The sequence below is a fragment of the Microtus oregoni genome, unplaced genomic scaffold (genome assembly GCF_018167655.1).
Source record: "Microtus oregoni isolate MIOR12 unplaced genomic scaffold, Mior012 000035F_ref0000213, whole genome shotgun sequence".
In the NCBI taxonomy this organism is placed as follows: domain Eukaryota; kingdom Metazoa; phylum Chordata; class Mammalia; order Rodentia; family Cricetidae; genus Microtus; species Microtus oregoni.
In genome coordinates, this window is record NW_024543094.1 from 20166371 (window position 1) to 20191310 (window position 24940).

The 24940-nt window shown below is 48.0% G+C and overlaps 1 protein-coding gene across 4 annotated transcripts in view; it reads right to left on the reverse strand.

The window, feature by feature from the left end:
- The window catches only part of Frmd4a (FERM domain containing 4A), a 582923-nt gene that overhangs the window by 7295 nt on the left and 550688 nt on the right, over positions 1-24940 (reverse strand). For all 4 annotated transcript variants that reach the window (XM_041630653.1, XM_041630654.1, XM_041630652.1 and 1 more), the window contains 8 exons: positions 18858-18991; positions 14445-14567; positions 10415-10643; positions 8922-8978; positions 5929-6169; positions 5089-5253; positions 3136-4010; positions 1329-1425 (listed from right to left, as the gene is read on the reverse strand). In XM_041630653.1, coding sequence (XP_041486587.1) covers positions 1329-1425; positions 3136-4010; positions 5089-5253; positions 5929-6169; positions 8922-8978; positions 10415-10643; positions 14445-14567; positions 18858-18991 — 1921 coding nt within the window. The remainder of the gene's footprint in view (positions 1-1328; positions 1426-3135; positions 4011-5088; positions 5254-5928; positions 6170-8921; positions 8979-10414; positions 10644-14444; positions 14568-18857; positions 18992-24940) is intronic.

The window sequence follows — 24940 nt, forward strand, 5'->3', positions numbered from 1 at the left end:
GTTGTAGACTATATGTTTTCTTAATTTGAAAAGAGGCCACATGAAATGGGTCAGTAGGTGTCCAATCATTGAACCCCAAATGACCTGAGGGCTTATTTAAGTACACCCAGTGGGCCCACCCTAGAGCTTCTGATTCAGTTTTGGGTCGACCCAAGAAGATCCCAGGTGAAGCCCAAACTGCTGGTCTACAGTCCACATTTGAGGACCTACCAGAAAAACATAAGGTGTCTGACATTTTTCTCTGTCTCACTGATGAACCCAAAAGATCTAGATACTTCCCCTTGCCAGGGGAGCAGAAGGATTCCATGAAACTCATCTATGTTTGAAAAAGCTGTAGCCTCTCTGTTCATGTAAGTACTCAGTGTTAGCTGTCCTGGCCTCACCAACAGTGAAGGCTGCAGAAGAGGCCTGGTGTCAGCTCACTGCAGATAAATGTGGGGAGTAAAGGTGCCCAGCATGGGAAGCCTGGGCGCTCAGTAGAACCAACTGCAGGGCTGTGGCTTTCTTCTAATTCAGTTTATGGCGGTCAGATTTTCCCAGACAAGTGCCCAACAAAACAAAAGCTGTGGATTGGGCTGGAGGAGGGGCCCATTTCCGGTAACCAACAGGTGTTGACAGACTAACTTCTAAGAGGCCGCAACAGAAGAGAGGAGTGGGGTAGAAAGTGACAGCGTGTGATAAGAACAAGGCAGGATACTCGTGTCTGCTTGAGCTTCTGACAGAGCAGGGCATCCTCACTGGTCAGCTGCTTTGGCCCTAAGTCCACACTTAAAGCTACAAATGACAGGGTCATGGGCTGAATCTTCAGTCCCTGTGCGCAGCCTCTACTGAGAGGTCTCAAGGTACGGTATCCCCTTTGCTGATGAAGAACACTGCTTAACCTAGGCAGAAGCCTTTTCTTGGGGTGCATCCCAGTAGTAAGACAGTGACCGCACTGAGAAGTAAGTAGAATATCTAGCTCAGGGTGCTCTCTCCACCCCTGACAGTTTTGCTTGGCATTTCAAGTCAAATCAAATGCTTTCTGGAATTGGATCCACTTCTTTGTTTGCCTTCCTACATCCCAGGAATCACAACCTACTTTTAAGTAGAAAACCACATAGAATTTTAAATAGAACCACATAGAATTCATCCCCATCAAAGACAGTAGACCAGCTGGAGAGAAGGTGACAGCCACACAAGGAGATTCTTTTAGAAGGACGTGTGAGCCGCCATGGTAGTCACCGGTGCAGCCTTCCGGCACTACAAGCTCAATGCTGACAGTGTTCTTCCTAGCTAACACAATTCAGAGCCCAGAAGAACTAAGTCAGCAGCTTCAAGGGACAACTCACCCAGTCTGCCAGGTCAGGATGTGGTGGGGACTACTTGGTGGGGTGGCTCCAATTTCACTTGATGGCGTTGAGCTTCTCTGGCTTTGAGGTAAGGCAGCTATATGTAGTTGGTGAGGGAAAGGCAGGGAGAGACAGGTAAGACAAAAGAGCTTATAACACAATGGCAGACCTTCAACCATTGCCAGACATGACCTTGTAGGCAGGGTCTCAGTGACCTCATGCCATAGTCACAGTGGGGAAATACCTTTGTATCCCCAATTGCATTTTCTCCTAACTACGTTTCTCCATTCTGACTGAGGCCACAGGATGGCTTCTTAAACTGCACAGAATGGGAAGCCCCTGTATTTCTGTGGTGGAGACCTGAGCTTGGAGGGCTGCCTCGTGGCATTTTAGATGTGGTCCCTATGCGAGGTCATGCTTTACTGTAGGAAGGGCCTCTGGAAAGTCCTCTGCTGTCTCAGACTTACCAGCCGCTCCTTCAGTAACCCTTCAAATGAACAGAGCTTTTAACAGCTCACTTAAACATAGGAGTTTACTGATGGAGGAACACAGAGAAATCTCGCTAGGAGAATTCAGCACAAAGTAAATCCTACTTAAATGCATCGTTTGCATTGGTTGGGGTAGGGAGTTAGAATCCTTTTCTTCTGTCTGTCAACCTCAGATACAACTTACTAAAATCTTAGTAATAATATCTGCCCGCTATCATTTAGTAGAGCATAGCCACACAAGCACAGCAGTTTTGAGAGAATGAAACCCTCATATCCTTTGGCCATTGGTACTTAACCGTGGGATCTAAGAGGACCAGACGTGATCATGACCTTCAGGTGGCACACAGAGTGTATCCATTCCCAGAATCTTTCTGGGAAGGTAAGTAAGCAGAGGAGGAAGAAGGTTTCGGTGTTGTCCATGGTGTCCCAGGACCGCTAGCTCATCTGTAGCCTAGTCTCTGGAGTTTGTGTGGTGTGTGCCCTAAGGCAAAAGACGGTGGGGATATGGAGACAGAATGTACCTCTTCTTTCCAGGTGACACTCGTCCCCAATCCTTGGTTTTATTCTTGTACTGCTTACTATTTTTGTCTGGAAGTCCTCCCTCGTTTCCTGCCTACTAGAGTCAAGGGTTGGAGTATTTTTTTTTTAACCACCGTCTGAGTGGTAAGAGTATACAGATGAGCATCACCAGTGTAGCAAAGACAAGTGCTCAGCTAAGGCGGGTTATTAGATTGTTATTTCACAGAAAAACTTCTTAACAGAAAGGACAGTCCTCCCATCTTTTACTGGACTTGGTACTGCACAGTGGGTTCAAACCTCGGTGACACAGTATCAAGGATACTGAAAGTGTCAAAGATACTGAAAGCACTGTTGTGATTTTTCTGTGAAAAAGAAGTTACTTTGTGATTCTATCATAACCTCACTGGAATAGCAAAGCCAGGAGCAGCCAGGCTACTTATGCAGGGCAGCTGTGAGGCTCAGAGAGTCATCACTTCTTTCCCCAGGGCTTCAAGATCCCAACCGTTCTTGGCAAGATTATAACTTGGGTCTCTAACCTACTAGAATTTTTCTTCACCAGGAAAAAGGTGCACCTTTAGCAGGATAAACCCTGAGACCTGACATCACATGGCTTTCTGTCCTTAACTAGAAGGGCTAATGGAAAGCTCCTTTTGTGCTCCAGATAAAGAAGGAGGAAACACTAGTGTTGGGGTACGAGCCACAGGCTTCCCACATTCCTCAGCAAGGCCTCCGTAATAAATGACTCCCTTTCTTGGCTGCGATGGCTACCCAGGTCATCGCAGTCCCTCCACTCTGCTCACCTGATGTGGCCTTGCACATCTGGGGCATCCTGGTGACCCTGCTGTGCGCCACGAAGGTGCTCTGGGAAGAGGTGCTGTACTGAGAGCCGCTGTCTGAGGAGGTGGAGCTGGTATGCGACAAGCGGCTGTGCTCCTTGTGCGAGGCTGTGGAACGCTGGTACCACTGGCGCAGCTCGTCTGATACTGCAGCACGGCCAGAGCCTTTGTCATGGGCGCCCTCCCTCCCCAACGAAGGAGTCCGCAGGATCTGGGAGCGCGATGGTGTAAGGCGGCCTGCATCACCCTCATCGCCACCCCCACGCCAGCTCTCTTTGAACAGGCCGCCAGCCGTGTAGGAATTAGAGGTCTTGAACTGTGCCTTGACACTGTAGTGGCCCTCCTGGTCACTCTCCAGGCTGCGTACTACCACGGGTGTAGCACTGCCCTCAATATACAACGGGTACTCCTTGATGCGATACTGCGAGCTTGGCTGGCTCTGGCTGTGCAGGTACACGCCGCCACCCGCGCCTGCAGCCCCGGTGCGTGCTGCCAGGTTGGGCATGCTGCCGGAGCTCGCTGAGCCCAGGGAGCCTGCTGCCCGCTGCCTCTGCCGCTGGCGCTGGCGCGCCTTGGATGGCGAGTCCTCAGCCAGCGTTGAGTAGTTGGCGTTCATCTGCGCCGGGTAGTAGTGCTCTGAGCTCGAGTGACTGGTGCACGACGAGCAGTCATCCATGGGGTCCGAGCCATTGCTGCTACGAGTCCTCGGAGTGTAGAAGTCGGGGCTCCCGGTGTCATTCTCTGAGCCCAGGAGCTTGCCCTGGGACTCCAAGCTGGAGCTCCGATGCCTAAAGTGCAGTGCCAGGCTGTGCAGTCTCGTGGGACTGATGTCTACCGACCTGTGGGGAGACCTCAGGGTTGGTCTTGGGGTTCTGGATCAAAAGGTCCCGTGAAAGCCACAGGGCTGCAGTGTAAAAGCCTAGGGGGACTTCTAGCCAATGGTTATCCTGGAAAGTCAGGTACTTCCTTAGGTCCCAGGTGAGAAAGGGAGCTAAGAGTCCCTGGAGGCCAGAGCCAGGGAAGTAGATTTACATCTAGGATTTACACAGGGTTTCTGCTAAAAGGTGTTGACCAAAATCTAAAATAGGGCTTTTGCTTTTTAGGGAACCTAAGAATTACTACGTTCTAAGTAGTATGTTAACTCATTTAAAATGCTGATTGTAGGTAAAGCAAACAAGCCCCCCCCCATCATCCCCCCCAAAAAACCCAAATCAGTAACAATAAAACCTCTAACAGGCACTCTCTGAACCCAATACTGCTCTGGAATGAATGCCAATGGCTGTTCCCTAAAAGGATCCTAAGATTGAGGGTTGGTGGAACATGGAACCCTAAACAGGAAGGATACAAATGCCTACTGGTAGTACCAAGACCTTGCCTCTGATCCGCTCTGCTTAGCCACCAATAGTAATATGAGATAAATAATGGTACTGAATGCTAGAACTACATATGCAAATTCACAGGGACTCTAGGCTCCACACGCAAAAGTACACAGCCCTAACCAGTGGCCGTCCATGATCTGGCTTTACAACTACTTAGAAAAGGAATGTGATTCAGTGAAGCCCATTTTCTGTTCATTCTTTTCAGCGTTATAAATGTAGAGTCCAGAATAGACCGTAGGCCTTGTGAGAACGGTCTATAAGGACTGGGGAGCAAAGATTAGCCAGGGGTGTATAAGGCCGCTGCACTTCCCACATTAACTGGACTAGTTTTTCTGCTTCCACTCCTACTAGGATCCTTGTTTGGTTCTCTCCAGGATACTGGGATTCTCTGGTTTCACGAGTCCCCAGATAGGAACAGCATCTGTATTGAGTGTCGAGGGTAAAGCGGGCAGAATCCAGTCTGTAATAGCTTACCTGTTATTGGGGCTGAAAGGTCTGGACCAGAAAGGCGGGTAGTCTGAAGGCCCTGCAGACTCACCTTGTGGAATGGACGTAGTGGGGACTCCGGACGCGCAGGTCTGGAGTAGACGGCATGCTAGACTGGGAATTCCAGTGCGGGAGGCCTCGGATGGGGCTGTTTTGCAAGGAGCTGCTTACTCCTGCCTCAGTACAGCTTCCTGTGCTGGGGAAGCGCTTGTGGTTGCTGTAAGCAGAGAAAAGCCAAGCTGGTCACGCTGATATAATGTGGCACTGTCCCCAGTGGCAGGGGCTAACCAGCGTGGGACAATGGGTCTAGCTGGAGGGAGGGCTTGCCCAGGACGCCAGCTCTCACTGTCCCACTGGAGGGGGCTTTGTCCCCTCCACCCCTGCAATCAGCCCAGGGCATTGTTCCTTTTCGGGCACCCTCTTGGGGCTGTGTAATTAAGGAAAATGAGGACAGCAGAAGCAGACCTAAAACAGCTTCCAAGTAGTCATCTCTACGGTGCTGGTATTAACCTAGCAATGAGCTGCTAATGTGGGCCTTTCATTACTGCAGCTTGGCTCCAGCCACCGGCTGGTAGATGGTTTAGGTTCTGCACCACCTTGGGGATCCTCTGATTTTGGCAAAGGGGACTCTCCTTTGCCATTCTGGAATACTGCTGGCTACAATTTCCTAATTAATTCCTGTGGAATTTAACGGCATTAAAGCCATCTGCCAACAGGTTGATTGTGAGCCAAACCTTTGGGTTTTCCCCTTTGGATGAGAAATCTGTACTTCTCTGAGGCCGACAGCAGAGGGCTTTGTGAGCAAAGGAAGGGAATAGACGCTGTGGGTATTGTGTAGGGCCACCCTCGGACTCTGCCAGACACCCCACTTGGGTGCTGCGACCCAGCTCACCTGGAATGACCATGGGAGGAGCGTTTCTTCACCTTCTCATAAGGCTCATCTAAGGAGGACTCGCTCCACATTTTGGGCTTTAAGGGTGACTTGTCGTAGTCAGTGCGGTGATAGTGCATCTGCCTGAGCCCTTCCAGGGACTGCGGGGGAGGGGGCCTGTTGTGCGATGATGGTGGCCGAGGAGGAAGTCCCTTGTGCGGAGACTGTAGGGGGGACAGTGTGCTGGTAACCTGAGAGTCTTCTGTCAAGACAGGAAGAGGAGGGAAGGATCAGTGTCACCGGTCCCACAAATCCAACCCACCACATCTGTGCCTTGGGAGCTACACATGAAAATATGCCCAAGGACCCTGCTGACCCTGCCTCAACTACTGGTCAATACAGGGCAGTAAGTATCACTTTTAGTGTATCTGTCAAGTGTAATTTAGTGTGGGCAAAACTGGTTCTCTCCCAGCCATGGTCCCCCCACAAGCTACTTAAATTCTTTACAATCTTTTCTGGCATATTTAGTCCTGTGATGTCGGGAGGGAGCCCAGGGCCTTGTCCGTGCTAGGCAAGTGCTCTCCACTGAGCTCAGCGCTGATCAAGGTGTTTGGGGAGAAAAGTTCTCAGTCCCAACAGCACCCTAGCCCTGCCATCTCTGGGGTGCAACCCAGCACATCTGTATGCTGGATGACTTCCAAAGGAAGCAAAGCCATTTAGTCAAAGAAAGAGGCGTCTCACCAGGCATGGTGACTCTGGCCTGTAATTCCAGCACTTGGTAGATAGAGGTAGGCAAATCAGAAGTTCAAGGCCAGCTTCAGTTACACAGTGAGTAGTTCAATGTCATTCGGAGCTATCTAGGACCTGGTCCCATTAGAAACAACAATCCCCAACCAAAAGGTGCCTGGAAGGAAATGAGCTCTGGGCAGGCAGAGAAGGAAGGAAACTGGGTAGAAATGTGGAGGGGAGGGGAGGGGCGGGGAAAGGAGGGGAGGGGAGGGGATATAAGCAGGAGGAGCCACTCAGCTGGGGGAGAGGGCAGAGCCCAGGAGGGAGGAATTCTGAGTGAGCCCAGATAGAGAGAGACCTTGAATTCCAGACAAGGAGTTGAGATTTGGCCTAAAAGCTACAAGACAACTTTGATAACTTCAAACACAGATGTGTCAGGGTGGAAATGCTGTTTAAGAACCATCGTTCTGGCAATTTTTACCCTGGGAAAAGCAACAGGAGAGACAAGGGAGGGTTTATGAAGAGACAATGATGGGAACCCAAGGTGCAGTGGCTTCAGGAGTAGAAGGGAATGCTCACGGGGGTGGGGGTGGGGGGTGGGGGGGTAGGGGAAATCAACCAATCATTCGTAGGAGCCTATATCCATTTGCAACTCTTGATTCTTTCATGGCCTAATCCTCAGTCCCCATAATTCAAAGGCTCTGGCGTTGCCCCTCAAGTCAGACAGGAGGAATCCCTAGTGAGCCAGAGCCTGAACTGGGAACACAGGACACAAGAGGAGGCAATTACAGTTCTCAGGAGGTCAGGGGCCTAGGACATGGGGGCAAAGCTGTAATCATGATGTCTCAGCTAATGACTAAGTACAGGCCTGGAAACTACTAACACAATGGAACTTCATCAGCTCGCTTCTTCCTCAGCAGACTAGGGTGTTAGGGATCAGAGGTAGGACCAGGGGTCTCATGTTCCAAACAGGCTTCTGTGTTCTCATGGAAACCATGTCTTCCCCATCCACTAATGCAGCAGTAAAATTTGACCATCAGTTTCTAACAGCAAAGCCAAGACAACTGGGCAAGTAGCTCCCCTGGCTTTCCCCACATCCAGACCGATGGTTATTACTGTGGCAATTATTGTTACTGTGACTTGGGTAGGTCTTTTATGTTTTTTTGTCTCAATAGCCACTTGCCACTGGCTGCCTGAGGTTTTCCTAGAGGGCAAAAAAATGAACTACCAGTTAATAGATTTCCATATAATTAGTGCCCTCACTGCCCAATGTTTTGGTTTAACAACCGCAGGAATAGCTTGGAAATGGTTCTAAGTCTGGAATGCTTGTTTCTGCTGTGGGGGCAGGAGGGGTTTTTAACTCTGATTTCCTAAGACCTGACCAAGAAAATATCCTGGTAGTTGCCATATTTAAGAATCCAGCAGGATATAAAACAACAGTTTCCAAGGTTGCCCATGTCACAAAAGGGACATTCCCATTTCTGTCTCAGAGAAGACAGCAGATAGGCCAACTCCTTCCTGGAGCTCAGACTCCCAGTGGGTCCCAATCTTTGTTATGTAGCACAAATCAATGTCTATCTCTTTCCTTGTATGTCAGCACTGCCAAAACGAAGATACACATGATGAAGACTCTTGTGCATTTTTTTTTTTTTTTAGTCCTGAGGATAGAACTCAGGTCCTTGCATATAGGTAAGTACTCTAACAGTGAACTATACTCCCAAACCTTTGTTTGTTTTTGACTCAAGGTCAACTTGCTATATTGCTCAGGTTGGCCTTGAACTTTTGATCCTCCTGCCTCTGTTTCCACCCCTCACATGCCGGGGTTACAGGATTAAAGGTACCATGCCAGTCAAAAAAAAAATTCTTTGGTTATTACAAAAACAAAATACCATTTCATGAATATCACTCGGGGTGTCCAACTTTCTGGCTTATCTGGGCCATATTGGACCAAGAGTAAATTCTCTTAGGCCATACATTGCAGAAGTGTCCAACCCATGGCCCACTGGTTATCAGAGCACACATATGTGTATTTTCTATGCTATTGGAACACAGGGGCTGCATGTGGCCCACAGACTGCAGATTGGATAAACCTGGATGACAAGTGTCAAGGTAGCTGTCACTCTGAGCCCAGCAGTGACTCCTGGGGAAGGGAAGAGCCTGTAAAGAGTTTAGTCACTGTCTCTGCCTGCCTCTTCTTGTCTATCAGGCCATTCCCAGGCTGCATACAGAAAAATCTGGGTTTAACCTGGATTCCACTTTTAAGAGCAGGGAACGGACAAACCTACCATCTTCAAGAACAAGGGCATCGGAGAGGGAGCTGTCTTCACTGGCGATATTTCCATCTAGAAGACAAAAAATGGAAGTCCACAGGATTGTTAATACACTCTGGAAACCAAGCCAGTGTGTAGGAAAGAGCAGCCTGCCCTCCTCCCCCGCCCCGCCCTGGCAACACTCACCCATTTTTTTTTTTTTTTTTTTTTTGCATCAGCAAGGAAAGAAGCCAAGAAACAAAGATGCTATTGGGTGTTTCCCTTGACAGTCCCTGTGGTGGGTTATGGGTTATGAGCACACCCTTCCCACCCAGCTACGCAATGGGCCCTAGTCTTTGTGTACTTATGCCCTTGTTCACCAGATACTGTGGCTCAGCATGTCATAGGTGGTGGGGCCTGGTGAAGCCACATCATTGTCCTAGAGCAAACTCGGGGCAAGTACCAGCTGAACCAAAGAAACCAGCAGCTGTTATTCAAGAGATCTGAAACTAGGGGAGGGCACTTAGTTTTGCTCACATGGCAATAAATGGTTTCTCAATGAACTTAAGTCATTAGCAGAGAAAACAAGCTTGCTAAATACAGACTCCATCTCTCTCGATTATCTTCACAGTCACCATTCAATGAGGAACGCGCCTGAGTGGGAAACAGTAAAATGATCTCCCTCCCACTGGGGAAACTGAGGTACCTTCAGGAAAGCAGGTTTGTCTGCAGTGACTCTACTCCCTGGGAAATGTCAGCAAAGGTCCATCCAAAGTCTTTGGATTCTGGGCTTAGCGTTCTGCTCTTAAGATAAAACGTTTGCCAGGAATCTAAGGAGATTGCACATTCCCAACACAGATGGGCCTGCCTCTGTGATGAAAACATTACTCCATGGTGGCAGCAATGCAGGGAAGGCAGATTCTTGAGCTTAACAAAAAAATGGATGGAGGCTCACATGGAAGGAATCAGGAGCTGGCATGAGTAATGATTTAGGAGCCAGTGCTGCCGCAGACCTAAGAGAATAGCCTTCACTCAGCCGACCTCTGAATGGGCTCCTGAGGTCACCTGGTAAGACAGGCTCCCACAGGCTGCTCTTCCCAGACATAGCTCCGATGGGTCTTCTAGATGTTTCTACAGAGCAGGGAAGTTCAAATGCCTTTGAGGAGGCCCCAAAGGAGGCAATGACAAAGAAGAGCTGACTCACTGTGGTCCTGTTAGAAAGTGGTGGAAAGTTCCATTTTCATGGCAAAGGACGACAGAATAAGATATAAAAGATGGGCACTTCTTAGTTCCTAGAGCAAATGGCCCATCCCTTCAGGGCCTGGGCAAGTGTCACAAGTGATACTGAGGTTCTATGTATGGTCTCTTTCATCTGTGCCTCCACATGCAATTGATTATTAGGATGGAGCGTCAGGATTACCCATTCCCTTTTATGGATGGACGATAAGGTACTCGGGGAAGAGACTGTTTAAATCCTAACAGGACCTGGTTGTCGGGGAGCAGGGCAGGAGCTTGTGGGTGGCACTGACCGTCTATGACCAGTGATGCCCTCTGGGTGGGTTTCTTCCCTGACTTGATACGGTTCTCGTTGACTGCATTCTCAATCTCCTGCAGCTTCTTCAGTGCATTCAGATAAGAGGTTTTCCTTTGCTTCTTCAGTTTTTTGCTGACATTGGGGTCACTGGCGAGGCGGCGGGCAGCCTCCGTGATCTGGGACTGAATTGCAAACTCTCGTTCCAGGCGTTCCAGCTCAGCTTCCTGTGGGAGGGAAAACCAATGCTTACAGCTTCCAAAGATCCTGCTGCCCAAGGAGACCCTGCCTTGCTCACCTCTAGGCCAGACCTCTGCCCCAGTTTTTCTGATCTTCCTTTCTCCCACCTCTACCAGTGACTGCTGAAGACCCAGCCTTAGAGAAAATTCAGAATCCATTGCTATCATTTTCTTTCTCCTTGGAGCATAAGATGCAGCATGACTTCTGGAACAGCCTTCTGCTACTGTCCTCTGGGGTTTGTTCATGCGTGGACATCTCCCACATAGGCATCTCCCACGTATGCCCTGTCATGCATCTTTGTGTGTCTCACGTTAGGACGTATCCCCACTCACCTGGGTGACTTCTGGATGCTCCTCTGCAAGCCCTAACCCTTCTTTTCACACTTGGGTGTTCATAAAAGCTCTTCCGGGCCCTCTAGGAGGCTAAGTGATGTGGGGGTGGGTAGTGGAACCAGTTTTCCCCCTGCTCCTTGGGTAGGTTTTGGACTCTCTCCCTTCCTGCCTTCTTGTGCATCTCCTCCCCCCCCGCCCCCCCCGCTGGCCCTTTTATCAAGACGAGTCTCCCTTGTTTCTGGGCCTAGGAGAAACGAGGCTATGGATGCCAGATATGGCTGGGAGACCCAGAAGATGGTACCCCATAGGGAGCATGTGTGGCTGGCCTACTGTTCGGGTATCTCCTCTGCAGATGGATACACACCAGGCGATGCTAGAGATGAAGGCAGACTCTGCCTGTTGTTAGCATCTGTGGGTGGATGCAGAAGCCCCTTAAGTACCACACAGTTCAGTTCTCTATTTCTTCTCTTCCCTGGTTTTGGGGCTGTGCACGTAAACTCTCCCTTGAGCTTGGCTACCAGCTGTTGGCACTGCTCTAGAAAGTTTGGTAGCCTTTAGTCAGCGAGTTCCAGCTGGAAGAGGTAGAGAGCTGGGAATGTGGCAGGCCAGGAGAGGTTGGGGCTGATAACTCCGCCTCCTGCTCAAAGACCCGGTTTTTCCTGTCCAATGTGAAGATATAGCAAGGCTCACACCACGGGCTCCAGCCTCCAGGCTCTCCTTCACGCTGAAAGGCTAGTCCTTGAAAGCACGAGCCAGAATAGAACCTTCTTCCTCTTTTATGTTGCCTCTGTCAGACATTTTGTCATGGTAACGAGGAAGTAAATTGACTGACTAGTGGAACGGTTTCATCAAAGCTAGCTCTAAGCCGCAATAGGCAATAGTTACTCTGGAGTTTGGAGTATCCGGTGGGTACAAGGGCACTAGCAGCCGGGGTGTGTTCTAGAAACTCCTAGGAGATATGGGCTCCAAAAAAGCCATACTGCACAAACCTGTGATGAGCACGCAGTGGCTTCTCTTTTCCCGGGACCACACATGACCACTGAAGAGCACATGTCTTGTCCTGGGCGATTTGGGGTTACACTGAAGTTTGGCAGGGACTGACCAAACTAAGGGAGAGGAGTCTGCCATGTTTCCTGGACCCTACGTCTTCTATGATGGTGGCCCAACAATGTGCCTCTGAGCACAACCGACCAGGCTGGGTGTGTGGGAAGGGTCTACTAAGGAAAATACTCTTTGCCTGATTTCAATGACTTTTGAGCACTTCAAGTCTAGAAGAGGCAGGAACAAGTAATGGGAAGGAAAAGTAAAGGCTGAATGGAACCACTTAGACAATAAACTCCTTCCAGTGCTGGACACACTTGTTCTCTCAGAGGAAGCAGGATATCAACATGGACTCCTGCCCAGAGCCTTGGGACAGGGACAAAACCCAGCCAATGAATTGGGCTCCCTGAAGCAGCTGTTTCTGGGCGGTTATGATAGCTCTGGTCCAAGACACTGACCCTGAGATTTGCAGGCAGAACAAGTCTTGAGATTCCAACTGAGTCAAGGACAGGACTGAAAGCCTTGTCTGAGGAAGGGGTCATAGGGCAAGGAGAGCCAAGGGGATGCAGAAAAGCTGTGGCAGCGCAGAGCGAGAGCGAGTCCCTTCCCGTCGCGAGGAAGCTCTGCAGAACTCTGCCTGCTTCCTCTGCAGAATTTCAGAAAGATGCACAAGGGCCAGCAAGGAGTTCTCAGAGCCCTGGAGCCAGCTTTCTTGAAAAGTGGAAAACACTACAACACAGCAATGGGAAATTCAGGCGTGGAAGGACACTCGTCAAACATGGGGTGCTTTTTTTGAAAGCTCAAGCTGAGATGACGATCCAGCTTTGGGAGACGTCCGACCACATGGTGTTCTAAGTCACTCCCCTCTTCGGCATCTCATCTCTCTTTGCAGCAGCTGTTCGCTGGGCATCAGGCATGTGTTAAGTATCCAGAGAAATGTTCTTCTAGCCCATTTAATCCGAGTGATAACCCAGAGACATCGGCACCAGGAACTTGAACGTAGGGAAGAGGAAGCGGCCTGACTAGGTGTCACTTTGTATGAACCACTCCGGTGTGCCCAGCAGGCCCTCCACCTGCACGCTGACCTGATTTTAGGAGTATGTCTTTTTCCAAGTTCCTCAAAAAACTAAAAGTACTTTATTTTTCTTTCCATTCATGGCGGCTACTTTAGTTGTCGAATGTCTATGAGTGATTTCCTAGACTAAGTTAACTGGAGTGGGAAGAAGCTCCCTCAATGTAGGTGACACCATTCCATAAGACGGAGGAAGTGAGCAGAGCACCAGTGCTCACTGCTATCTCCTTCCAAACTGTGTGACCTGCAGCCTCACACTCTGCCCAAGCCTTCCCAGCCATGACTGTATCCTCAACTGTGAGCCAAAGTAAGCCTCCCTCCCTCCCTCCCTCCCCCCCTCCCTCCCTCCCTCCCTCCCTCCCTGCTTTCCTCTGCTTTTGTCAGGCCATTTTATTCCAGCAACAAGAAACGTAGCTAATGTGCTAGCCAGGCTTTGAGCCCTGAAGCTGTCTTGAGTCTTCCCTTCGCTAGCTCATTAATCAGTAACTCTAGTTGGAAGAAATCTGGGAAGACCCGAGACCTGAATGTAAACCTGGCTTTTTGTTTCTCTTCAACAAGGGCCGGATACTTTGTGTGTTTATTTATTTATTTTTTTCAAGACAGTGTCTTACTGTGTAGTTCTGACCATCCTGGAACTCTCTCTAGACCAGGCTTGCCAGGGGAGTCACAAAGATCCACCTGCCTTTGCCTCCCGAGTGCTGGGATTAAAGACGTGAGCCACCACACCCAGCTGAGCTTTGATTACCCCCAAATCTGAATTCTCTAGTCCCAGCCCTCACCAGTGTACCACCCAACGACAATAAAAATCATGTTGAAATATGGCTTTTCCAGTTACAGATGACAAGCCCTGGCAGAACAAGCGTAGGATGCAGTGTCTAGGCAGTGATTTTAGCAGCCATGTGACTTAAGATGGAGGGCAGACCCTTTTGTCTTTCCCCAGACAATGAGAACTGTGCCTGGAGATTCGCTTCTTCCGTGTTTTCTTCCACAGGTCAGGCATCAGGCAAGACCAAGCGAAACAAAGGTCACTACAAAGACAGGTCTATTTATGTGTTACTGAAATATTCTCCCCAATCTTAACTGACCACTTGCACCTGATCTTCAGTATTAGATAAACAACGTCAACAGAGATCCACTGGGAAACACTAAGGCAATCAGAGTCATCTTATAAAGAGAAGCCATATAGCAACTAGCAAGTTCACCCAAGAAAGGATGAAAGGGAAAACACAGGTATTTGGAAACAATGAAGAGATTACACAGAACCTAGTAGCTGCAGCAACTGGGGTGAATGAGGGTAACACAAAAGGGGTGATGGGAAACTCCGCAATGCCAGAGGAACCTACCTCTCCTTTAGGCAGAATTTTCTGTTCGTCTAGCTTGAAGGCTGTTCCAATTCTTCTCCGAACAATAGGTGGTTCCTCTCCTGGATCCAGGGGATATTCGACAGGCAGTTTGCCTGTGAGCTCCTGCGTGTGTAGAAGAACATTCAGAGAGCTTGGCTAGGACACACATCCATCACCAATTTGATGCGTAGGTAAGGCCCCTTAGCATTAGGCACTAAGCCTAAATAAGAGTTCATGATGTAGCTGGACCTGGCAGTAGAGATCTGCAAGCAGCTACTCAGGAGTCTGAGGCAGGAGAATGACAAACTCAAGACCAAGCTGGCCAACTCATGAAACCCCTCCAAAACAAAACAGCCCCACTAAAAAGGATTTGCAGACATAGTTCAGTGGAAGCGACTTTGTCCAATACGCCTGAAGCCCTGAGTTCAACCCCCAGTGCTGGGGAGGGGCAGGAGGAAGCGTTCACGTTACGAAATTTAACCTCTACAAAAAATGAATGAGCAAATGAGGGGAAATGACACTTCTCTTTCTACAGAACAGATATGCTTTGGGCTCCCCTTCCCCCCAAAAATAAACTTCACTTGGACTTTATAGAAGTCCATTTTCATTCATTTGCTGATCTAGTGAGGGTCTCCCACGAACCTACCACATGTGACAACGGCCACACAGCCGGTAAGCAGCAATCAACACTTGTGCTTTGTATATAAGGTTTTCTTTCATTGTTGTTCTATTTGTTTTTTTGTTTTTCTCTCTCCCCAAATGAGTTTTCTTATGGAAAGTACTGTTTGGTGTACGCCAGGAAACTACATTATCAAGACTGAATATGCTGACCACCGTTTGACACTGGCCCCATATACAGCAACAGGCTGAACTTAAAGACAGTGACCTGTCCAGGTGTGATGTTGCAAACCTGTGTCCCCCAATACTCAGCAGGACTACGAGTTCAAGGCCAGTCTTAGCTACAAAGCAAGACCTTGTCTCAAGCAAAACAAAACAAAACCTCTAACTTTTGTGTGAGAGTCTTAGTAAAAACTAAGCATGAACAGATGATTTATACGTATGTGTATATATATATATATATATATATATATATATATATATATATACACACACACATCAAAGAAATTCTGAAACTCTAACTGTTGTGGGCACAATGATAGTGAGTAGGTGACAGATTCAACAGTAACCCTGGGCAAGCATAGGCTGCTTGAAGAATAACTCAGGGGGCTGGAGAGATGGCTCAGCGGTTAAGAGCATTGACTGCTTTTCCAGAGGACCCGGGTTCAGTTCCCGGCACCCACATGGCAGCTCGCAACTGTCTGAAGATCCAGTTCCAGGGGATCTGACACCTTCACACCAGTGCACATAAAATAAAGTAAATAAACAATAAGAAATATTTTAAAAAAGAATAACTCAGAATTAGAAGGCTGAGCATTAGTATACTCATATAGTCACATACAGATTGGGTTAAGTCTGCAGCTAAACCACACTGTGGAAGCCAGATAGGAAGGTGAGAAGTCACTCTCCAGCACCAGGAGAGGATGGAGATGCCACTTTGTGCGTTCACCAGGCACATCTGGGCAAGCACCAGCTCTGCCTCTCTGACCCTAAGTCAACAGGATGCTACGGGATGCCACAGCGCATGGCTGTGATGAGGAAGAGCTCAGAAGTGTCCTTCTGCAACTCGTCATCCACAGAGAGCATCTGTGTTCGGCAGTCCAGTCCTGACCTGAGTGCCCACAGCAGGAAAAGTCAAATCACAGGAGGTGCCCTGAAGCCCTTCTCATGATGTGGCAGGCTGACCACACGGCTACGTGTGTCTATGTGGTATGTGTGTGCCCAAGCACCCCCTTCCTGGGCCTCTCCTGTGTTCACAGCACTGAATATGGCTCCTTGCACCTTCTTTCCTTATGAAGGCATTTTAGTATTTCAGAGCAGGATGGTCCCCTGTTTGACTGACTGCTTCTGCAATATTCAGCCTTGAAAAAAATTTTAAAAGGTTCAAGTGTTTCTCAGATATTCATATGTTTATTCTGTGACTTCTTACCTGCTCCCTGCTTAGACCTTCTACAAATAAGAACCTGCTAAGACTGTTGTTTTAATATATATAAATAACAAACTGTCAGGTCTTCCTGTTCGGAAACTTAGGAAAAGGAAGGAGAGGTTGTTAACGTTGCCGTGGAGCTGTAACTCTAAAGTGTTTGCGGTTTCAGTCTATATTTCTAAAACGGGGCTACTGATTTTCCACCATCTGCTTGGCAGGACCCAGGTCAAGGTCTCAATTCTCCAGATATTTAATCTGATTTCATAGGTAACGAGAGCCGCATGGTGGGGAAGTAATTTAATGCATGGCAGTGGGCCCTCTTGCTGTAGGACACCCGGGGCTCCCACACGGCCTCATTCTGGCTGCTCTCTTCCCAAGGGGCCAAACAGCATTTCCTGTTCCCCGAGCCTGGAGGATCTTCAAGCCGAGAGGTGGTGGTCGTGGTGGGGTGGTGGGGGTGTGTGTGGGGGACACGAGGCCCCTTTATCTCACATGGGTCAAGAGTGAAAATAGGCACACGTACACAAGGCTTTGGGTTACTGCTACCTAAGTTACACTTTCTGTTCTCAAAGCTATAGGAAGTGGGAGCTTTTGTTGTCCTTAGGATGCATTTGTGCAACTTTTATTGTACGTGCTGGTCTTGCCTTGACATGTTCCTTACATGCTGTAATGTATATTCCTTGCTTGCTTTAGGGACGTCTTTTATTAAACACAATACAAGGGTTTACAAATTATGAAAGGCAGACACCAAAGCCCAGACTTTTTTTTCCCCCCTCTCTCCTTCAAGCACAGTCTTTGTAAAAATGTTGCTAATATTCACAGTATCACATGGCTCATTCCCCCAGCCAGGCCCACGGCTTTCCTGATTTGCAATGGATCCGTGCTAATGTGGTCCTGCCTCAAGCGAGCTCCGGTTTAAACCAATCCAGACATAATTAAGCCAAGTTGGAATGTAATGTGATCTCACTCTCCGGCCCACTGTTTCGTTCTTCCTGCTGCAAAGCATTATTATCTGGGGGGGGGGGGGGGGGGGAGGAGAATCCGCCTCCTGGATTTAGTTAGGGACCCTCTTTAGACTTGCCATTCAGAACTGTTTACCCACGGAGCTTTCGGTCATGGTCTGTGGAGCACAACCACTCCCAGGAGAGCAGCCCCACGCTGTGCTCACGTGAGGCACACATACATGTGTGTGCGCGCACACACAACACACACATGCATGACCGTATGTGTTACGCTAAGAATGAAGCCTACAAGCACTGCTAACAAAGAGTTATGGAATAAACATTAGAAGGGAGGAATGGACATTTCAATGAATGTCGAAATGAATTGTGGGAGCCTCTACAAACTGATTGAAATTGGGACCTGCCCCACATAAGGCTGAAGGAGACAGTTGGTGTGGGGAATGGGGTGCGTACACTTGCCATAGGTCACATGTGGTGGTCACAAGACAACTCTTGGGTGTCAGCTCTCCTCTTCCAGCTTGTTTGAGACAAGGTCTCTTTTTTGGCTCGTTACTGAGTATGCTCGGCCAACTGCCTCCCCTCTCGGCCACAGAGATTACAGGCAGGTTCTTCTCTGCCAGGCTTTTATCTAGGTTTTTGGGATTCAACTGATGTCCTCATAGTTGCAAAGCAAGTGCTGTATCCATTAAACCATCTCCCAGCCCAACACAACATTGCTTTACATAAAAGTTAAATGAATCACTATGTTAGGTCAACGGCTCAGTGGAAGAACACTAACCTAGCATGTATGAGGCCATAAATTCAAGCCCCGATAACACAAAAACAACCAAAAAAAAAAAAAAAAAACCAAAAACCAACAAGCCACCACTACCTCCCCACCACCACCAAACTAGGGAAAGAATCAATTTTCATAAAGAAAGAGCTACAGAAACAGTAGATCACCATGTTTAAAGTGATTACTGTGTATCTCAGGTGACATCCTCTTGCCTTTGTTGATCTCCAGTGATGTTACCTCACATTCATAAGGACAAACTCTGAAGAAGCAAAACTATCCCAGCAATAAATGGAGACAGAAGCTCCCGCGAAGGAAGACCGTGGTAGGCAGTGTCCTGTGAGGACATGTCCTGTGCACTGCGGTATGCCATGCATGGTTTGGGGACTGTTAAAGTGACTTGTCATTTAGCCTCAGGATGTGTGTGTATCATACATAAGATTCAGCTGGTAACCGTTTTCACTGACACTGGTGTCCCTCAGTACCTTGCTTCTAACAAAGTATATCACTGGAGGTGCCGGTGTTCCCAACACTGGGGAGGGAGAGCACTTGTTTTCCTGAAAATTGTCTCCACCCTGTCTTTGTCCCTCCCGAAGATGTATGACATGACAAACAACGCAGACTTAATTGCTTACAGCTTCCCGGAGACACAATCTCTTCAGTTCCTCCAGCCTCTGGCGCAGCGTCTCCTCCAGAGCTTCCTGCCTGGATTTCAAGGCAGCCAGCATGTCTTTCTTGGCCGACTGTGAGCTATCTGATTCCTGAGAACCTGTCAATAAATAGCAGGGTTACTAGGCCAACTGACAGGGGACATACATCTGGACCACTAATGAATTTCACTGGCGCTCACACTGCGGATATGGGATTTACTCCGGGAAACAAGGAGCGTGAAGTGAGACAGGTGTGCAGTGTTCCAAGCATGAGGGGTGAATTCCAATACCACATGGAATATATAGCTGCTCGGGGGGCTGGCGGGAAAGCTGACACTTCTGGACAAGAACGCTGTCGTTTCGGATTATCTCAAGACATGCCGCGTACCTGTTTTGCTCACACCAGCCAATTTTAATACGGTTTACACGAGAAAGGGGGAAAGTTAAGTTCAAGTAAATGTTAGTAATCTCAATACAGGTTTTAAATTTCCTTTTGTCTACTGGAAGATGCTGGTTTTTGCTTAGTGCAAAGATAATATCTGTTTACAGTAAAATATCTGAAAACATAGACAGGTATAAATTCATTATGCTGGGTGTACGGCTCAGTGGATAAATAACCGATAAACTAGGCGCCCAGAGATAACTATCAGGTTATGTATTTCTTTTGGTCTTTCTGCCCAAAGGGACACACACACACGCACACGCACGCGCACACACACATACACACACACACGCACATTAGAATTAGAATTCTGTCCACTATTTTATCTCAGTGTTGTATCCTGAGAAAATTCTCTCCTAATGGAGAGAATATAGCATAGAGGGATGCATACGCTTCAAAAGACATACACATTTTCCACGCTCTCCTGGCTAGAATATCTGCGTGACGATTCATTCAAACAGCAGGCTGCTAGGTAGGAAAACTTTTTAGAAGGGCAACATCGTGAACTAAACAAAGGAAAAGTGAACCGAAAACGCCAACTGGAGGAATTTAGCTTAGATCAGAAGAATAATTTCTGGGTTGCATTGTCTGGCTCCTGGCGCAGGTTTTTTGCAGTGAGGCTAGTGGCCCTTCCTACCTGGTGGGGGTATGGAAAACATGATGTCCCAGAAACAGCCAGGCTAATGGTTGCATTCCTTCTCACACCCACACCAGCAGAACTGTTAGATATGAGCAGGTATTACTGAACATGCATCGAGGGGGCGCAGCAAACACCACCAGCAGCATCCAATCATCTACACGCCTAAAAAGCTGGGTGTATGCCTGTAACCCCAGAGTCTCAGGATGCTGAGGCAGGGGGAACACAAGTTCAAGACCAGCCTGGACTACAGAAAGCAGGCTCAGAGACTTCCATTAACATAGTTAAACGTGAACATCTCTCCAGCGAAAGGTGTGACACCTTGCTGGGAACAAGCAGAGCTGTAAACAGATGGAGATGACCACTGTGGACCTGGATCCAGATGTTAATGTTCTGCAGATGTCAATTCACCATAAATTAAGCAATATAAGAAATGCAATCCTAATAAAAACCCAGCAGGACTTTGTGGCAGTGGAGTGGGGTTAGGAACTGCCTTCCCATAACAGACAACTTTGGATGGTTCAGTGACCAGGTACTGGAGGCTGGCTCCATTGGTAAAGACGTCTCAGAATCCCAAGACATTAGAAGACTTCTATGCCTTTGCACTGAGCAGCTCTGCTAGACCCAAGCACCTATAAACATGCTGTGCTATTCTTCGAGATCTCTGATCAGGGAGCCCATATTCCCTTACTCCCCATTCTTTCATATGATCCCTATGATCCAAATAATGAAGAATTATCAGCATCTAGGCACAATGTGACTCTGGCTCAGCCTTTGCTCTCTTCCTTTTCTGACCCATTTGAGCTTGAAATTGAAGACATCTATCACCGTAAGAACAAATCATCTCTGAGCATCCCCAGGAGCAAAGAAATACTGTCAGCTGTGTACTTGGATACTATGACTAAATTGTATCTCATTTTAGTAAAAAAAAAAAAAACCACGGCCTGTATTGTATATTATTCTGTTATGGACGCTACCTTCCAAGCTTTGAGTCATGCGGCAACTCTTTCCCGAGGTTTTGACATTCTTTAGTTGCAGGTGTCCAAATTCAAGAGCAAACTACAGCACACACTTGGTCCTTGCTGAGACGCCATTACCTCATGGTTCTCACAGACTAAATCCAGATGTGCCTTTCTCAGGTATCGCATCACTGGATCTTATTGCAGGCTCCCCCCTTTCGCCAGTGGTTCAGATTTCTCATATCCCTGGGCCCACTACTTGGTGCTTATCAACGCTAAACCCTCCCCAGGCTGTGTACATCTAATGCAACCTGGAAAAATCATTATGAATCTTAATTGGGCCTCTTAGTACTCGCCACCAATCCCATTTGAAGACACGAAAATTTAATGAGGCATTCTCTGCTCCATCCTCTAAAAAATTAATAAGGATGTAAAATGATACTGGAAGGAAGTCAGGCTTTAAAAACAGGCCTGGGGAAAACGTGGGTCCAAAAAGATTAAAGAATTTCTAGCATGAGTGAAAAATTCATCGTTTTCCCTTCACCCCTGCCTAACCTTTCGGTAGGAAATGGTGATTTATTGAGTCTAATCGAAGAGCCCGCGATGTTCAGGAACGGCAGAACACACCACAACGTTAAATTTGGGGAAGCAAGCATATAATTTGGGGATGACTGATCTGCTGTTATAGGGTTAGTTAGATCTGGCTTTGAGTAGCAGGGTTCATTGCTGCCTAAATTATTATTTCTAATAATTAACTTAAATCTCAACCCACATAAGATGCGCTAGAGAGCCTTGGCAGGCTTGGTGGCTCCCGAATCTTTCTGCGTGTAGCTGGCACCCCAAATGCTGACTGGCTCCGCTGCACACCTTGAGTCTGGAAATTCCTTCAGGAGGAAAACAGTGCCTGGAAACCAGCATACCCCCTCTGCCAGTAACTCAACCAGGCAATTTAGGACACACGGGTTTCCATTTTCATGGTAACTGGACAACCAGGTAGATGGGAAACATCTGGATTTGATAAAGTCTACGCCATTTGTTAGATGGGTGGCTCTTGAATAAGTCACTGCTCTTCTATCTTTGAGGTCAAGAATGAATGAGATAATGCTCAAAAATACTTAGCACTGTGCCTGAATTAGGTAACTTCCTCACGTAGGGGTTGATCTACCACAGTGGTGTGGAGTTAGAGAAATCATTGAAATTATCCTTGCCCCCGCTTTTCCATCAAGTACCCATCAAAGGTAAGAACTTCTCTCGACAGTTTGGCATAGGGCAAGGACTCCAAAGTTCCACCTATAGAAAGATGCAATGGCAGATGGAGGATGTATCTAAAACCATGTTTCTAAGCACCAGGTCTGCAGGTCTGCCTCTGGGGCTGCTGCAGGTGATGTGGGAATGTGGCTGAGGACATCTGGTCTCCGTGGGCCTCCATCCCATATTCCGCAAGCTTAGGGTGGCTCCACTTGAACCTGCCGCATCTGAGAAGTCTCCACAGCTGTCCTGTCTCGAAGGGAAATCTACTAACTGGAGGCAGGAGATCTGATGGCTTCTCTGTGTAAGAGCTTACATGATCTCAGCCTGTGGCTGTGACCAGTAGCTAGGATATATGGCCACCAAGAGGAGAACGGGCCAAGTGCCTTGGAATAAGCCCACTGAAAGCCTCTCAAAGGGCACCGGGAGAAGGGACCCATAGTTCTCTGTGATGCTGAGCAGCCTCCACAAATGACCTTTAGGTATCTCCTGAATGAGGCTCTTGCCTCTTAAAAGGGATAAAGAAAGGAAGCCAGCAAACCAGGCAGAAACAAGGGGCAGAGATACTATTTGGCTTGGCCACCACAATAGTAGAAACAGAATCAGAAGAATCTTGGAGCTCAGGCCAATGGGAGTTTCTCAAACTAAAAGTTCAAGACACACCAATGATACTTTACTCTGTCTATCTAGTTTTGTTTGTTTGTAGACAAGGTCTTACTATGTAGACCAGGCTGGCCTTGCGCTCACAGTGATCACCTGCCTCTGCTTCAAGTGTGCTGGGATTAAAGCTGTGCTCTACCACACCCAGCTGACAAAAATAATTTCAAGTCTGTATTTGGACTTGGGGAAGTCTGACACTACGATTTGTCCATTATCAATTATTTGAACCCATACATATTACCCATGCAAGACCTCTTCAAGGTTATTATGCTAAGCCCGTAAAACTGACAAAAACACATAAATCTGCAGTCTTTGAAAAGGACAGTGACTGAGAAAGACATGGGGATTGTCATCCCATAGCCACTATTGAATAATATAAAGCTTTGGAGTTTCAACCTTCTGAGAGCCATCATGGGCCTCTCTGTAAAGTGACCACCTCACCAATCTTCGAAAATGCCTCCAAACTTGAAGCACTGATTACCTAATAAACAACTAATTCACGTGATTCCTTCTCAGCCATTAGCCTTCCCTTCTGCAAATTTTCTCAACGATACTGTATATCCAGTACAGCCTTCTTCTTCCTTTACCACCCAGACCTCTGGGAAGGACGAACACTCCACCATCTCTGATCATTTCCCTGCTGCTGTTGCTGCTGCTGCCTCTGTGTTGGATTAATTGCCAGGCATGCCTAGAGGGTTTACCTCTTCCTCCAGCAATGCGCCAAAGCAAGTGTCTGTGACTGTGGGTGCTAAACAGACTTAAATGGAGCTGTCTGTAAGATGAAGAAGAGGGACGAAGCATCTCTGCTGTACCCAGAAGAGGGAAATGTCAGAATTTATACATTGAAAAAAACCAACAACCCAGTAGCCAAGGGCTGCCTGGGAAGGGATGACGGGGAACAGTGAGTTGGCGTCGTAGGCCAATGAGAACAGGTGAGATGAGCATTTCTGAAAGATATGGATAATGCATGAATACCATTTTGGGGGTGGAGGGCACCAAGCAACACTCTGATTTACAGGAAAGGGTATTCAGAATAGTCTTTGGGAGCCGGGCGGTGGTGGCGCACGCCTTTAATCCCAGCACTCGGGAGGCAGAGGCAGGCGGATCTCTGTGAGTTCGAGACCAGCCTGGTCTACAAGAGCTAGTTCCAGGACAGGCTCCAAAGCTACAGAGAAACCCTGTCTCAAAAAAAAAACAACAACAACAACAAAAAAAAACCAGAATAGTCTTTGGACAACAGAGCAAGAGCCTACAGTCTGCGGGTCTAGGGGGTTCCCAGGACTGTGTGTTTCAGCTCAGCTACTCGCTGGCCCTGGGATGATGGGGAGCAGGTTCTAGAGCTTCTCTGAGTCTCGGTTTCCTCCCCTATGAACTGGGCCTTCAAATATCAGGAAGATGAAAAGAGATGATGCCTGAAAGATTCTAGAAGGAAACCCAGAATATACTAAGAGTCACACGAATATTAGTTTTTTTTTTATTAAAAAGGCTTTCTGGCTTTTATTATGGGTTGGCATGTCCATTTCAGAATGTTCCATACTGTAAGAAAGAGAGAGCACGGAGCAGACCAGCGAGGAAATGAAGAATGACGGCAGATGCAGCCTTACTAGTTCAGGAAGCTTGGGGCAGAAGGGAGAAAAAGCGGGGATTTCTTACAGGCTACATTTCATTGTCTCTTCAGAGAAGCATCTCCCCATTCACAGGGGAGGCCATGGTGGCCTAGGGAAGCAGACACTGGATTCAAGCTTTGCTCTGTGTGACCTGTTTTGTTGTTTGACTGGAAAACTCTGTGAGGGTGGGAGGTACCACCCTGAGCTTCCATCTGCCTCCCCAGCAAGCTCCTTCCGCTGTACTGTACACTCTGGTCTCAAAATGGAAGAGAAGGCAGAAGGAGAGGAATCCAGTGGGGGTCTTCAGGTCTCCTAGTACAAGAACAGTCCTCAGTGCTGCCCACTAGAGGAGTTGGAGACAACCAAATCAACAAGGATGGGAGATACTGTGGTAGCCAGAGAAGGCACCCATAGCACAGGGAGCTAGGGGATTGACTTGGTTTCTTGATGATCACACTCCCCCTGTTTGAATTTTTGAGACAGGGTTTCTCTGTGTGGCCCTGGCTGCTCTGGAA